The sequence below is a fragment of the Spea bombifrons genome, chromosome 13 (assembly GCF_027358695.1).
Source record: "Spea bombifrons isolate aSpeBom1 chromosome 13, aSpeBom1.2.pri, whole genome shotgun sequence".
Taxonomy (NCBI): domain Eukaryota; kingdom Metazoa; phylum Chordata; class Amphibia; order Anura; family Pelobatidae; genus Spea; species Spea bombifrons.
Genome location: NC_071099.1, coordinates 11,523,112 through 11,538,538, shown reverse-complemented (window position 1 = coordinate 11,538,538; position 15,427 = coordinate 11,523,112). Strand labels below are relative to the sequence as shown.

Genomic DNA, 15,427 nt, shown 5'->3' with positions numbered 1-15,427 from the left:
TCTCTTCAAGGGAAAAAGGACACCGGAAGATGTCTGTAAATCCTGTCTATTGATAAAAACCATTTGGAAAGTTCAATGAGTTGGGTGTTACGATCAGCTGCAGCAGCCAAAGCACGCACTTCCAATCTCAATAAATTATCTGAATCATTCGATTTGACCCGCGTCCGCAGAATTAAGAATGTACATTTTTTACCAATGAAAGAATTTGAAAATGACTTTATTTTCCACTGTAAGGAAGACTGGACCCAAAGCATAAGTGACAGTAAATAATCGCTGTAATTTGATATGAAAATACAATTACAGAGACAGTGTGAAGGTAAAGAAAATAAAGTAAATCAGTTTAAATTTAATTTAAATAGCCTTAATTTAATACCTGGAGGTTTTCTGTATACAGCGCTGGGGGTGTTATATTACTGAGGGTTGTTACTTTATACAGCACTGGGGTATATTACTGTATATAGCGCTGGGGGGGTCATATTACTGTATACAGTGCTGGGTGTTATATTATTGTATACAGCGCTGGGGGTTATATTACTGTATACAGAGCTCGGGGTTATATTACTGTATACAGGACTGGGGATTATTATTGTATACAGCGCTGGGGGTTATATTACTGTATACAGCGCTGGGGGTTATATTACTGTATACAGCGCTCTGGGTATATTACTGTATACAGCCAGGCCCGGACTGGGACAAAAAATAGGCCCGGGCATTTCCGACTGAGCAGCCCATTTTTATGAAAAAACATATATGTACATACATATACATAATACTTGGTCATTCAACATGGGAAGCCTGAAGCCACAATTTAGTACAACTAATCCTTTAAATAAATATTATAGAGTAAATAACACAATACCTTTTCCACTAAATGATTTCAGGGCCTTGAATGTTTTGTCCCCTGAAGTCACTACAAATTCAGGAGGGCATTTTATCTCTGGATAAGTAAAAATGAAATAGTTCCTTCTGTAAATTAAGGAAACAGATAACCAAACACACACACCAGGACAGGCTTTTCCACACCGACACCCAGACACACACACACACCAGGACAGGCTCTGCCACACCGACACCCAATCACACACCAGGACAGGCTCTGCCACACCGACATCAAAACACACACCAGGACAGGCTCTGCCACACCGACATCCAAACACACACACCAGGACAGTTAAAAAAAGAAGAAATGGTTCAGCACTCAACTCCCAGGAAGCTGGGAGCTAGCAGGAAAAAAGGGCAAAACAAAAACAGAAAGCATAACAAAAATAGCAACGTTTGGCCGAAACGTTGCTTTTTTGTTTTGCTTTCTTTGAAAAAAGTAACCTAAGGATTGGAAGCTGATTGGAGTGCTGGGGTTCTTTTCTGTGTTCCTACACACACCAGGGCAGGCTCTGCCACACCAACACCCAAACACACACCCCAGGACAGGCTCTGCCACACTGACACCCGAACACACACACTAGGACAGGCTCTGCCACACTGACACCCAGACACACACATCAGGACATGCTCTGCCACACTGACACCCAGACACACACACCAGGACAGGCTCTGGACAGGCACACCAACACCCAAACACACCAGGACAGGCTCTGTCACACCGACACCCAAACACACACACCAGGACAGGCTCTGTCACACCAACACCCATACACAAACACACACAAGGACAGGATCTGCTACACTGACACCCACACACACACACCAGGACAGGCTCTGCCACACTGACACCCACACACACACACCAGGACAGGCTCTGCCACACCGACACACACACACACCAGGACAGGCTCTGCCACACCGACACCCAAAAACACACAGACCAGGACAGGCTCTGCCACACCAACACCGAAACACACACACAACAGGACAGGCTCTGCCACACTGACACCCAATCACAAACACCAGGACAGGCTTTGCCACACTGACACCCAATCACAAACACCAGGACAGGCTTTGCCACGCTGACACCCGCACCCTCCGCCTGCCTGTGGCATCTTTGCCACCAAAACAGCCTGCCTGTGGCATCTTTGCCACCAAAACAGCCTGCCTGTTGCATCTTTGCCCCCCTTACACATCCATGCTATCACACACACATATTCATTCACTCGTTCACAAATATTTTTTCACTAATTCAAAGATAATCATTCACTCATTCAGATATTCATTCATACATTGATTCCCTCATTCAGATACTCATTAATTCCCTCATTCAGATACTCATTTGCATATACTCATTCACAAACATTCATTCACTCACTCCTTCACATACACTCATTAATTAATTCTTTCATTCAATCTCACATACTCCATACAACCTCCCTCACCCCCTTACCCCCTTACCTGAACTGTCTGTACGCGCCGCTCGCAGACGCCGGCAGATCTACACAGGGGAAGCAGACGCGCAGCAGGGTCATGTGACGTACGTGGCGTACGTCACATGGTTCTGTTGGAGTCCTGCGTCCCCCTGGCGGTATAAGAGACGCTGCTCGCGCGCCTGCCAGGTAAGTTGCGGGCCCGCTGCTAGAGTTGCGGGCCCGGTCGCAGTTGCTGCGGGCTTAAGGGGCAGGTGCCCCTTTTGCCCTGCATTAAGGACGGCCGAATAGGCCCAGTCAGTCCGGTCCTGACTGGGCCTATTTTAAGGTAGGGGCCTGGAGCTGCAGCTCCATTAGCCCCTAAATCAATCTGGCCCGGCCGCGGCCCACCGGGCAAATGCCCGGTGTGCCCGATGGCCAGTCCGGGCCTGTATACAGCGCTCTGGGTATATTACTGTATACAGCGCTCTGGGTATGTAACTGTTTACAGCTCTGTGGGGGTTTGTAACTGTATACAGCGCTGGGGGGGGTGTTACTATATACAGCGCTGGGGTTTACACTCAAGGGGAATATTTTTTTTCCATAGGACTTTTTCTTTAATCTTACAGCTGGAGGAATAAATTATGGTTTTCGTCAGAGTCTGATAAAGAGTTAATCTGAGAGAAGAGCCGCAGCAGGAGAAACAGTAGAGCAGTCACTGTTTGTCTTCTAATTTTTCAGATATTGACATGTTTTTGTGACCTAACAGAATGATTTAAATTCTTTTATTTTCTCCTTCCAAGTCTGTAAATGTTTCACATCATTTAAAAGTAATTAGTGCTTCCACGGATCCATCGTAACATTTCTCGGTGGCTGCTTTCCAAGTTCTGCAGAGCGCAGGATGAGTCCCGAACGCGGACTCTGGAATCACGGTGTGGCTGCGCGCCCTCTGCAGCTTTGAATATTTCCAGCAGACGATGGTCCCCGGGGGGCCACGAGATATAAAAGGATGAAATCCAGAGCACTGAAAAATCCCACAGCTGCAAAGGAAGCCCAGGCAAGAAACAAATCAAGATGGCCTGAGCATGTATGCATTGTACGTCAGGGAGGCACTAAGGAGGTCAAGGTCAGCAAGGTCACGGCTGATAACTGAAAAGTCTGTACCTCCTACTGCACAGGTAGCCATGGGTTAAATGTGAGACTTCCTCTTGTATTTATTGTTTTATATAGCGCCATCAGATTCCACAGCGCTGTACAAAGGGTAGACAGGACATAACAATAAGTATATAACATGACAAGATGACCTACAGAAACAACAGGCGAGGAAGCCTCATAGGAGCTTACAATCTTAGTATATTTGCTTCAGATATCCGAAAGGCTGCAATGGAAAATATTTAGAGCCTATTATATTTCAATTTATTAACCAAAAAGGCAAAAAAGGAGCACAATTTAGAGACTCAATGGAAAGGCTACGAAAAGATAAGGACGTCTTCCTGGTAGGAAGGGGGTTTGTTCACTAAACCACAAGTTGAAATGTCAACGCTTACAAGATTCACCTTTAAGAAGAGCCGAGTTGGTCCTCTATAACGTTTTGTTAAATTGTTGAGATTTCTCACATATTTAAGTATGCATTATACAGGGCCAACCCTTCGCGCAGGAAACTCTTGCTGGGGATGACCCTTTCGTAATGAAGAGTGAAGTCGGGGAGATGAAACGTTTCAGCTCTTTTGCAAGCTCATGGTTTCGTGAAAAATCCAAAGTCTTCCGCTGCATATTGCCTGTCGTTTGTAGGGGTATAAGTCATGTCAGTGATAAATACTTCAGAACGTGGATTATAAATCACACGCGCTGTCCCACAAGGTCTAGGAGAAGAAGGTAACATGTCGGCTCTCTGCAACCTTATTATCTGTAACATCTGAAGACGGCAGCCACTTCAAAACGAGCGCCGTCGGGAAAAGCGCACGTTCTGAAAGCTATTAAGATGCACGCTTCACCTTTCCGTGCAATAACTTATCCAGTGTTCCTGATCAGACACAGTTGTTGTTAATTTCATGTCAATATGGAATTTTGGAAATAAAGATTAGCCACTGGGGATTCCAGATCTCTTTACAAACTGTCATTTAACATCCATAAATTAGAGGGTTCAAAAGTCCACGTGGCTCCACCCTGCGCATAAGTAGATGGAATTCAAATTACGCACATTAGTGAAATAACCATAAATTAAAAACCTTTTTATGTACATTTACACACACACACATATAAGCTTTACATACGACACACATGTGCGGGTCGGCATTCATTCCCAGGCTTATGACTTCACAACCAGACACTGGACACTGTTGCTGAAGAATATATAAAATGTATACATATATATTTGATGAAATCAGGTCCTGACTGGTCATCGGGCAAACCCGCCCACTGACAAGTGGGCCAATGGACAATGGCGCTTCTTACGTTCCTTTATTGCCATGTCTTCCGTCGGGAAAGGCGCACAAGTGTAACGTACGGCCGCTTGCATCGAGTGTACCTACGCCTGCCAGGGCCGATTTTAATACCCAGTCCATCCCTGTCAGACATGATGTGTCCCCAAATCCACAATGTCACCATTGCTAGCAGAGAAATGTTCCTTTTCTGGATATAACCAGCAGACCAAGTGTGTCTGCCCAAAGGTTGGCTTGGTCCTACAACATTCCTATATCTAATTTGTCTGTGCAGTTCCAATAATGGAATTTTCCTGCAAAATAAGTCAAATTTTGTTGTTTTGTTTTTTTTTAAAGACGGCTACTTGCCTAACGAATGACAAAACAGCTCATTCATTGGAAGGGCTTCGGAATATCCCATACACTCAAGGTCTCCTCAGTTCATGCTTAGACGGGGTTTAAATTCCTGTATATGATTATACCTTCAGGAACATAACCCAAACCCGCCATACTCTAAGACAAAACACTGCATTTAGCATTCTGGCAGTTTTCACACCTTCAGGTATCAGAAAAAAAATACATAAAGATTAATTGGGTTTTCGGGCGCAAGAAAAGACTTGTTTTGTCTGAAGAGTATTGTCAGATGGTTAGAAGAACACATTTGCATTTGATACAAACTGCTTAAGGGAGTCCACGATCATTCCATTTGTAATAAGAAGATTAGGCCAGTAGTAACATGTATTATTTCAGCGCAGCCTGGTTAATACTTTTATCAGTACTCAAAAATGAATAGCTGATATTATACACAGGCAAGCTTATATATATGCGTGGGGGAAACACATTCCTGTCTTCCAAAGTCCATGCCCCAAGTAGCCTTCGACCCTCGGAGAAGAGTAACATTCCATCCATCTATAAATCCATTCCCGGGAGCGCGAACTCATATTTATTTACCCTATATATTTACTGGATAATATAGTAATTGGCTGGTGGGATTTGTCCTTGTGTTGGACGGCTTCTATGGGGGATATTGGCCACACGATTTCTTTAACTAGGCTACTGGCCATATACAGATCAGTCGGTGATCCTTATTCCAATCTATACAATCTGTTGGACCCAGCTGCCCTCGCCGAATGTATTTTTGCATGTTGGGAATTATTTTAACCAATCTGGAAAACTCTACAAAAAGGATTCACTTTTTTCCCCCAGAATCCTGTATCCTTCCTCTTTAAAACGAACCACCTGCCCCAGGCTGTGTACTGAAAGCACTTTGTAAGTGTCTCTCAAAAACTGGAAAGCTCTGAAGGTTTATCACCATTGATTCGGGCTCTTGTTTCTTCTAGGAATGTCTGTAAACCATGCGTTCCGCCGAGAATGTTTCATACAAGACAAATATTAGAAAACCGGGTTGGAGGATTTTGTGGAAATTACTGACATAAAGTTCTGTAATCCACACACTTTACTTGACCCTTGGTCTTATCTTTTCTAGGATTTAGTTAATAAGTAGCACCTGGATGGTTTGGAGAGTTGGAATCAGCTGCTAGAAGATGTTTTTCTTAAAAACACGTCCATGATTGAGTAACCTATCTCAGCTATGACATTCTATTCGGAATCTCAAGTCAATGACGATGAAATTATGAATGAAGAGTGTGAAGGACCCGACTCTGGGATGTCTCCAGATGTTGAGAATCTATCCAGATGCACTTTAAATTAAGTAAAAGATTTAAATGCCTGGCGCATTAACAAGGGAAAAGAAACGATGGAGCGGAGGATGGGATAAAATGGGGGTACTTATCATTTGGGCTGTGGTGATTCAGGGAACAGGAATCCGGTACTTTGATGCCAGCTTTATTGTATGGAACCTAACCCAGTGGCTACGTTTCCTGGTGCAGTTATATGGCGCCCATGGGCCAGGCTTGCAAATTGTCACCAGGAGTATGAGCGCATACACGCTGCCACACAAGGAGGTCAGCAGATTTGTAAGAATATGCTCAGATACGCGTCAGATGTGCAGCCAATATGTCATCATCCATGAAGCAGAGCCTTTCTTCACGTGCTGGTAAGACTGGCTCACGCTGTGCTCTCGATTAATGCAAAGAATGTTTTTTATTTCACAAACTTTGTTTGCCGTTATAGACACAGACAGAGAGTACGGCGCTTTAATCCTCCTCCAGAAACACGCAGGGTCGAGGCAGTGAGGAAATTAACACTCTTATTGCTGGTAGACCACTTAATAAAGACTCTTTTTTTGTTTGACGGCTAACGGGCTTTACTTGTCTGTCTTTAACTCTCACTAAGTTAAAATGCCTGGCAAAGACAGAAACCAAGGGCTTCATGAGTTAATGCATGGATGTCCTCCATTTATTTAATCATTAATCATTTAATTAAAACAACTGAAGTTTTGTAGCACTGGAGAGAATGTTAAAAGATCCTCAAGAGCTGAAATTGGCCGTCCCCGCATCAACGCAATGTATCCTTTCACATGGACTTGATACACTGTTGTGTATGTATTAGAATTAGTAAAATTCCAAAGTTCTTAAAACCAGCAGAAGGGAGAAACAGGGAGAATGTAATAGCTTGTCTTTAGAAAGATCCCTAGACCTAGACGTAGTTAAATTATTTTTTTTCTACTCACGTGTGGTATTTCAAAGGAAAAAATTCTCCATAAGCATAACAGACAGATCCCACCCGTAAGGTTCGGTACAGACCTGAAGAACAACATTATCTGTACAAGGGAAACAATACCAGGTTCTCGTCTTGGCCTCTCCTCATCAGTGAGGTGCAGTTGACAAGGACTACCGGCTTGATAATCTGACAATCTGGAGTTATTTTAGGACTGGTTTAAATGGAATTCATAGATTTTGTGGGAAGAGACATGCGATGCAGAGAACACTTTCAACCCTCAAATATCACTAATATTAAGCTGTGAATGGAAAGCCTTTTTTTCTCCGGCATTAACAAGAGCCAGCTGGGTCCCAGATGTATTTCAAACCCCGTGGAGTCCCCTGAACTGCCTGGCACTTTGTGGTAGAGTTTGGTCAAACGGCGTCCTTGAATAACACATTAGGAATTGTGTACAAGTGCTTTGAACCACTTAGAAGGCAATCACCATGAAGAACATTATTCTTTTGGGTACAATTCAGAAATGTCTTTTGAGCCAAAAAAAGTATTTACCTAATAAGTTTGGTCATGGGAAATATGTTGTATTGGTAACGGATCATTCATACTTTTATCTTGGGGCTGGGGCATTGGTTTTGGCTTGAAAATGCTGAATGTTAAGATTATTTCATTGTTTTTTCTCCCCAAATCCACTTTTAAAAATCAAGTGGCTTAGATTAACCCCGAGGTTGGACATACCCTGAAAAAAATCTACTCCTGGAAGATGACAAATTGGATGTAACCAAGTATCTGGCACGAGGGCCGGAATCATAAGAGCTTTAGGTGCGGAGTGGGGGGGGGGGAATCCCTCTGAGCCTCCTTCTAAAAGAACCGGTAGGAACACATCCAACATTAAGTACAAACTGTATTTTGATATGATGTCTAATATTTAACCAGACCTTTTTGGGTTCCTTTACCTTTAGCCGATGCCCACAAAACAGGGGATTATATTGACAGGTGACCCTATCCACCTTTTTTTTTACATTTACCATTAAATCCAATATAACGTGTTAAACATTTATAGACAATATACTTGCATGAAGAATTATTGGGAATTGTTGGAATGGTGCTACAAGTCTTAGAAGCGTCTTTTCTCTGGTGTGTTATAAACTAACAATTATAAAATAATTTATAATTAAAGGCCTGCTGTACCACATCACGGTACTTGATGTATGTTAAAATCTAGATTTAGAAGTACTCTCCTGGACTGATTATTCCATATTTTCCCCCTGGTGTCACAAACTGGCTCTCACTACACAGAGAGACGGACTGTTGCGCAATGTTTGGGATGTGGTTGAATGTTCCATTCATTGTGGTCATTGTGAGATTTCATTTTCTCTCTGTGTGATCGCTACAAGCATGCAAAAGTTGGCTGTTTACCGCGCCAGGTCTCCTTGCAGATGTGAGAAGCACCTACATATCTTACTAGATGCAAGATGTTAAAGGCCTCCCCACCCACGATGCTGAAATGATACACAGACTCAAGAGGCTATTGATAGCAGGGACATAGAGAGCAATTGGCCAGGACTTTGTTTGGCTCACTCTATGAGTCTTCTTCCAGGAAGACATTAGCATATTTTCTAGATCAGAACTATCTGTAACTTCTGCTTCTCAAAAGAAACAAATTGCCTTTCCTCCTATGTTGCGTGACGGGCCACAGAATAAATGCCCTCAACAATTTCCTTATCATTAAAAACAAAAAGGTTTGGTGAAAAACTGAATAAATTCTATGTGATTTTGGCAAACTGAACAACAAAGCAAGAAGGGATAGTGGACAAAGCATTATAACTGCCGATTTCTGGTTTGATTTAGCATAGTTACGAAAAACAAAAATGGTATCAAAGATTAGAACCCAGCGTTTCCTTTAATTACCCCATTAAATACAGTGCAGAGCTAATATTTATAGCACATCTTACCGTGGAAAGAATGCTTGTCTTCTTGGCTACTTCAATCTGATACAGACGGACCCATTCCCAAGGGATAGATATAGACAAACACACAACTAGAAGGAGAGATAAGTAATATAGCCAGGTGTCCAACTGATGGAGGTCTTGGGCAGGCCAGACTTGCAGTCTCGGAGCAGATGTTCTTCTGGAAATGGCCTTCGTTTCACTTTTAGTCCGGCCACAGCAGTGCAGAACAATGAAGAGGGTGAAGAAAACTAAAGCTACCAAAAATGATATTTTGGAGTAAATATTCCACTTCTGGAAAGGAGACGTCATTGACCACGGGTCCGGTAGAGCAGGTTCTGCTTCTGGGAAACCAAACACAGCGTGTTTCACGACGTGGATCTTTTTCCAAAGCCATAGATGGATGGAATCCATACTCTTTGTGGGTTCTTTTGGTTGGGAGAGCTGCAAGGAATATGTATGAAAGTCAGTTTTAAAGTCAGTATATATGTTAAAAAAGCTGAGTAGGCAGTGATGCAAGGCAGTGGGAGAAGCCGGTCGGATGCTAGGCCGTGGTGGGAAAAAATGTTTAGATCACCAGGTAGAACGCATTTAGAATTCTGGGTCCGTGGCTTCAGAAAGAAATACATAATTAATAGATAAGGCATACTGATGTTAGCATTGAATTAAATTGAATACGAAATATAAGCAAAAAAACGGGCAGACTAGATGGGCTAAGTGACTTCTATTTGCCGTCACATATTTGTTTCCATAGGAGTTACAATATGTCTCCTAATTCGCTCTATAACTATATTTTCCTTCGCCAAACATATTTTTATTTCTACGCCTGATTACCGAAGACGTGTTCCCTCCTTTAAAGCATTTACACAACCTATTAAATATTCTTCTGCTTGGCTCTTTGCTAAAATAATAACAGACGTGCTTGAACAGTGCATGTCAAACGAGGGATGAGTAACGCGCTCCTCTGCGCTTCCAGATACCAGTTCTAAGGGCAAATCGGATCTCGGCGCTATAAGTATTTAGCATTGATGACCCCTGGGGCCTGGGGCAAATTAATCCACCAGTTATTGATTCCATTATGTATGTATATATATATAATGTACTCAAGATGACCAGGATAATTAATAAGACGCATTCTTTTTATGTTTGACAGACAGTTAAATGTTATAAGGCATGCTCCAGTGCTTTAAATCATATGATAGTTGAGTGTGACCTTTGCAGGAGGTACTTCGGGTCTCAATAGTTAAAATACATTTTAAAACAAACTATGCAGCTTTTCATTTGGAATTCACACATAAGGCTCATAGTTTAGAATTAATTAAGCGTTCCATTTAAGTGCTTTAATTGCACAACTGTGCTGAAATACCTACCCAGGAGCCTTAAGAAACGTCTTCTGGAATTCGGTCAAAACATATTACCAAAAAAAAAAATTATAATAATAAAGGTTACAAATTAAAAGAGGAATGCCCATGGTAGGAATGAGAAAAACAAACGCAGATGATTCATCTTTAATTGTTTCATAAAATTCTGTTAAATCAGAGGGATTTTTGGGTCGTTCAATAAATTTGTTTATTGAAAATGTCTGTTTTGGAGTTACTTATTTTTTTTATTGATTTATATAGCGCCATCACATTCTGCAGACGCTAAACAGGACATAAGGAACTTTTTCTATACCATGGGAAGTTGTCTCCTAGGGACGGAAAGTAGCGAAATTTTTCTTTTTCGTACCTCCATTAGCGAGAAGCTGTAGTAATGCGGCTTACTTAGCGTTGTGTTGCAAACACGTAACATAGGAGACGGAGGCGTTGTGTTATTTCTAATACCCCCCCCCCCCGGTCGGATGATGCACCAGCTTCAGTTTTGAAGAGAAGCTGTAAATTATTTGGGGATTATCAGTCTGAATGTACGGACGCCCCGTGTGATCGAACCGCGACCGAAAGTGCTTCCTCCCTCGGTCGAGAGAGAAAGGGATTGTTTCCATGTGTTGGGATTGGCTTTGGTGCCAGTAAATATGTTATATAAAAATTAGGTTGGGAACGGGTTCAAAGCAGTTTTAACAAAAAGTGTTGGCAGAGAACCCCATTTAATAAACTACGGGTCACGTAATCGCCGTGTGAGCTTTATTTCAAAACACAGAAAGGATACGTACCGGAGGTTACCTATACATGCGCAGTAACCTCGGGGGGGGGGGGGCAAAAACTTTTTGCATGGGAAGAAGTAGGTATTCCCATAAGAATATAATACTTTTAATGTGGTATAGATCCTTTGCATCATGCCCAGAATAAAAAAAAAATATTATTCCTACGGGGACAATCATTCTTCCATGCATTCTAACACATCTGATGGCCAGAGGGGCACTTTTGTTTTAGAGGGTGTGGTTAGAGGTTTGGCTGGAGGTGTGGCTTTACCCAGGGTTTTTATGTGACTTTTTGCCCTATTGCGGGGTATTTGTATAACTGAGTGGGGAATTTATTAGAAGAATAATGGGGTTTATTTACTCCGTGTAATTTATAAAGCTGTTTCCTGCTGTTTCTATACACATTATCAGGGCTTTTAGGGCTGTAGAGCCCTGCGATACCCTCACACCCAGCAAACATTCTGACCTCCTAGAAGAGAGGGGCATCAGGGGGACATCAAGAGAGAGAAAAGGGGCACATACATATCGAATGACACCAGACTCACTTTGTCCACAAATAAAACCATGAGCAACTAAAGATGCTTGGAATAAATAGCCGGAATAAGGGATGCAAAGTGTCTCTGCATCTTGTCTTCAAAAAGCACTGAATTACCATAAAGAATCCTTTTATATAAAACTGGCAGACTCAGATCAGAGGCCAGCAGACAGCTCTCCTCCTGCGCGATTAGCGCTTGGTTCAGGTCCTGTTCTGATGTTAGTCCAGAGACTAGATTACCAGTATCCGTCTCAAAAAAAAGCAGATTAGTGATCAGGATATTGCCCTTTCACCAAAGCAGCAACATCAAAATGTTATTGAAAACAATAATAAAAAACATTTATGGGCCTGTCTGTGTCGGAGAACCCACCGAGGGGCATGTTTGTAGGGCAAATGGTAATAACACTGGAATAAAAACAAGTCACAGCCGTCCACTGAAGGATAAACCATGACGAGTCGTTCTGGACAATGGACTTCTGGATAATTCTGTGATAATGTTTACCTTTACAGACACAAATCCATAATAGGACCCCCACGGCGGATTCCAGCAGGTACGGCTCCAGAAAGGAACCTTGAGAACGTTTCACATGTTAAGAAGAAAAACAAGGATCTCTAAAACTCAACAAATCCTCTGAATCACTACTGGTTGTTAGGATCATGTGATATCAGCACAGACATTATACATTCAAACCAAAAAACTGTCACAAATTCAATTTTTATTAAAGCGTTGCTACTTCAGGCTCGTGTAGTCGATATAATCTCTGCAGGAATAATTGTTTCCAGTAATCGTTAGCAAATGGTTACTATATACTGCGCAGCTTTAAAAGGAAGGTAAATAAACATAAGCTTCCATACGAGTGTTGGGGTCAGAATAGAAAAGAAATGTTTGTAGTTCCCAGACCTTGGAAATTCCGATTTCATGTCCATTGATATCTCCAACAGACAAAGCAGTTCTGGAAGGCAGGAACAGAGCAGGGTCACATAACGTGATGTTTTGAGACCTGCTGTAAAAGAGAGGTGTGCAAGCAGCAAGAAAGAAAGCTGGAGATGAGTTAAGGAGGAAGTATGTATGTGTGTGTGGGAGAGGGAGTGTGTGTGAGCATGAATGTGTGTGAGCATGAATGTGCGTGTGAGAGGGAGTATGTGTTGGTATGGGTGTGTGTTTGTGAGCATGAATGTGTAAGTGTGTGTGAGAGTGAGTGTGTGAGTATAAATGTGTGTATGAATGTGTGTGTGTGTTTGAGAGGTATAGAGCAACACATTAACACACAAACCCAGATCAATTGAAATTCACTTGTGATCTCAGCACTGAAGGTATATATCAAATAAACAGAATCAGACATACAAATCCTATATTTGCAGGTATACAATAATAATATATGAAACGTAGCATTGCAGGTATAGCTCAAATAAATACATGGAAACAGCATTGCAGGTATTAACCCCTTCGTGACAAAGGCTGATTTTACTGTTTGTTCCCCTGGTGACAATGGCCTTTTTAACATTTCTGCGCTGCTCGCGTTTAGCTGTAATTTTCTTCTTTCCCGTTTACTGAACCCACACACATTAGATATTGTTTTTTTCAGGACAAGAAGGGCTTTCTTTAGATGACATTGTTTTGATTGTATCATATTATTTACTATTAAAAAAATTATAAAATATGGTGAAAAATTTAGAAAAAAATGACTGTTTTTAACTTTTAGTTGAAAAATCTTTTACTCATCTATAAAAGGTAATGAAAAAACCTGCTAAATAGATTCTACTATTTGTCCTGAGTTTAGAAATACCCAATGTTTTTATGTTTTTTTGCTTTTTTCTACCCATTATGGGGCAATAAGTACAAGTAGCGTTTTGCTATTTCAAAGCCATTTTTTCCAAATCTGGTAATTCTTCCCCCCATGTGCCATTTCGGGTATCTTTGAACCCGGCCAATGCAATTTACCCCATCAAGTCATATATTTTTGAAAACTAGACAGCCCTGGGTATTCCAAATGCTAGTATTTTAACTCTTTCCATGCACCGTATCTACCACCAGTCTTTGTCAAACTTTGTGGTAGTCATTTTTTTGCATTTGTTTTGTCACACACATTTTACTTCAGGTAAGAATTAAAATGTTCTCGTTTATGTCACTATCACAAAACACCCCAATATGTGTTCAGCAACATCTCCTGAGCGCAGTGATACCCCACATGAATGATTTTGCCTGGCTGTTTGGGGGCAAAAGGGCCACATTTGGGGCATGCGCATTTTTCAATGTTGAACTTTGGCATTTGGGGATCCACTGCCCATGCCCTATTTGGTACATCTTTGAGCCGGGCCATTTCAGTGTGCCCAATAAACCCATATATTTTTCAAAACTAGACACCACAGGGTATTTTAAATGCTGGTATTTTAACTCTTTGCATGCACACATTTTACCACCAGCATTTTTTCAAAGTTTGCAGTAGTATTTTTGTGTGTGTATTTTTCCCACACACACCTACTTTATGTATGAATTTACAGTTCCTGGTATATGCCGCTGTCACACGACACCCCATAATGTGTTCAGCAACATCTCCTGAGTGCAGTGATACCCCACATGCATGGGTGTGTCATTTTTTTGGGGAACTAAAAGGCCACATTTGGTACGTGTGCATTTTTCTAATTGGAAATTAGATGTGTGGCCATCCTTCCCCCCGTGTTAATTGGGACGTTGTTGAACCTGGCCAATTCAATTTACCCCATCAAATCATACATTTTTTAAAAGTAGACACCCCACGGGCATTTCATATGCCAGTATTTTAACTCTTTCCATGCGAGAATTGTTTTAAGCTAATATCCTAATTTTAGGACTTGCTCACAAAAATATATTTTTTATATATATTTTTTTTATTTTTTTTGTCTTTTTTTAAAAAAATTTTTAACATTTTTTTCAACTTGGAGGTTCCCCTGATAGTGACATCAGTGGGAAATGATTTTTACATTTTACTAGTTTTTTACTATTTTTTTTTCTAATTATTATTAATTTTATTTTATTTTTTAATTTATTTTTACTAATCACACTGTGATTAGAAAGCTGGGCTCCATTGACTTGCATGGTGAATGCAGTACCTGTATTCAACCTGCAAGTGGAGCCAAAGTTCTCTAGATGGTCTGGACCATCTAGCGAACTTTTAAAATTTGTGGTTCCTGTTACAGGACGGCGATCGCCTCCTAAACGCTTTTAAAACGGGCGTCCGCCGCCATACAAAGTATGGCGGATGTTGACGCCCCGTGGAGGGGCCAGAGATGGCCCCTTCGTTCCGATCGTGGCGTTGCTGAATGCCTCGAGGTCGAGGCATTCAGCAACGTTTTTTGGGAGCAGAAAGCGAAAACAGATCGCTTTCTGCACCCGTTTAATGACGTGCCGGTCCTGGCACGTCAATTGTCATAAAGCACATGCTTTTGCGTGTCGTGCCAGGACCGGCAATTGTCATCAAGGGGTTAATCAACTGAAT

General features: G+C 41.7%; 1 protein-coding gene and 1 long non-coding RNA gene across 2 annotated transcripts in view; both read right to left on the bottom strand.

Annotated features, from left to right (window-relative positions):
- Positions 1-9,717, bottom strand: part of LOC128470887 (chloride channel CLIC-like protein 1) — a 28,353-nt gene extending 18,636 nt beyond the window's left edge. Inside the window, exon 1 of the mRNA XM_053452745.1 lies at positions 9,286-9,717. Within this exon, the coding sequence (XP_053308720.1) occupies positions 9,286-9,693 (408 nt within the window). The 5' untranslated portion in view covers positions 9,694-9,717. The remainder of the gene's footprint in view (positions 1-9,285) is intronic.
- A 3,670-nt stretch (positions 9,718-13,387) lies between these two features.
- On the bottom strand, positions 13,388-15,427 carry LOC128471115 (uncharacterized). Its single transcript, XR_008346094.1, has 2 exons — positions 15,150-15,427; positions 13,388-15,100 (listed from the first exon to the last, which is right to left on the bottom strand). It is a non-coding gene; the product is annotated as an uncharacterized LOC128471115 (long non-coding RNA).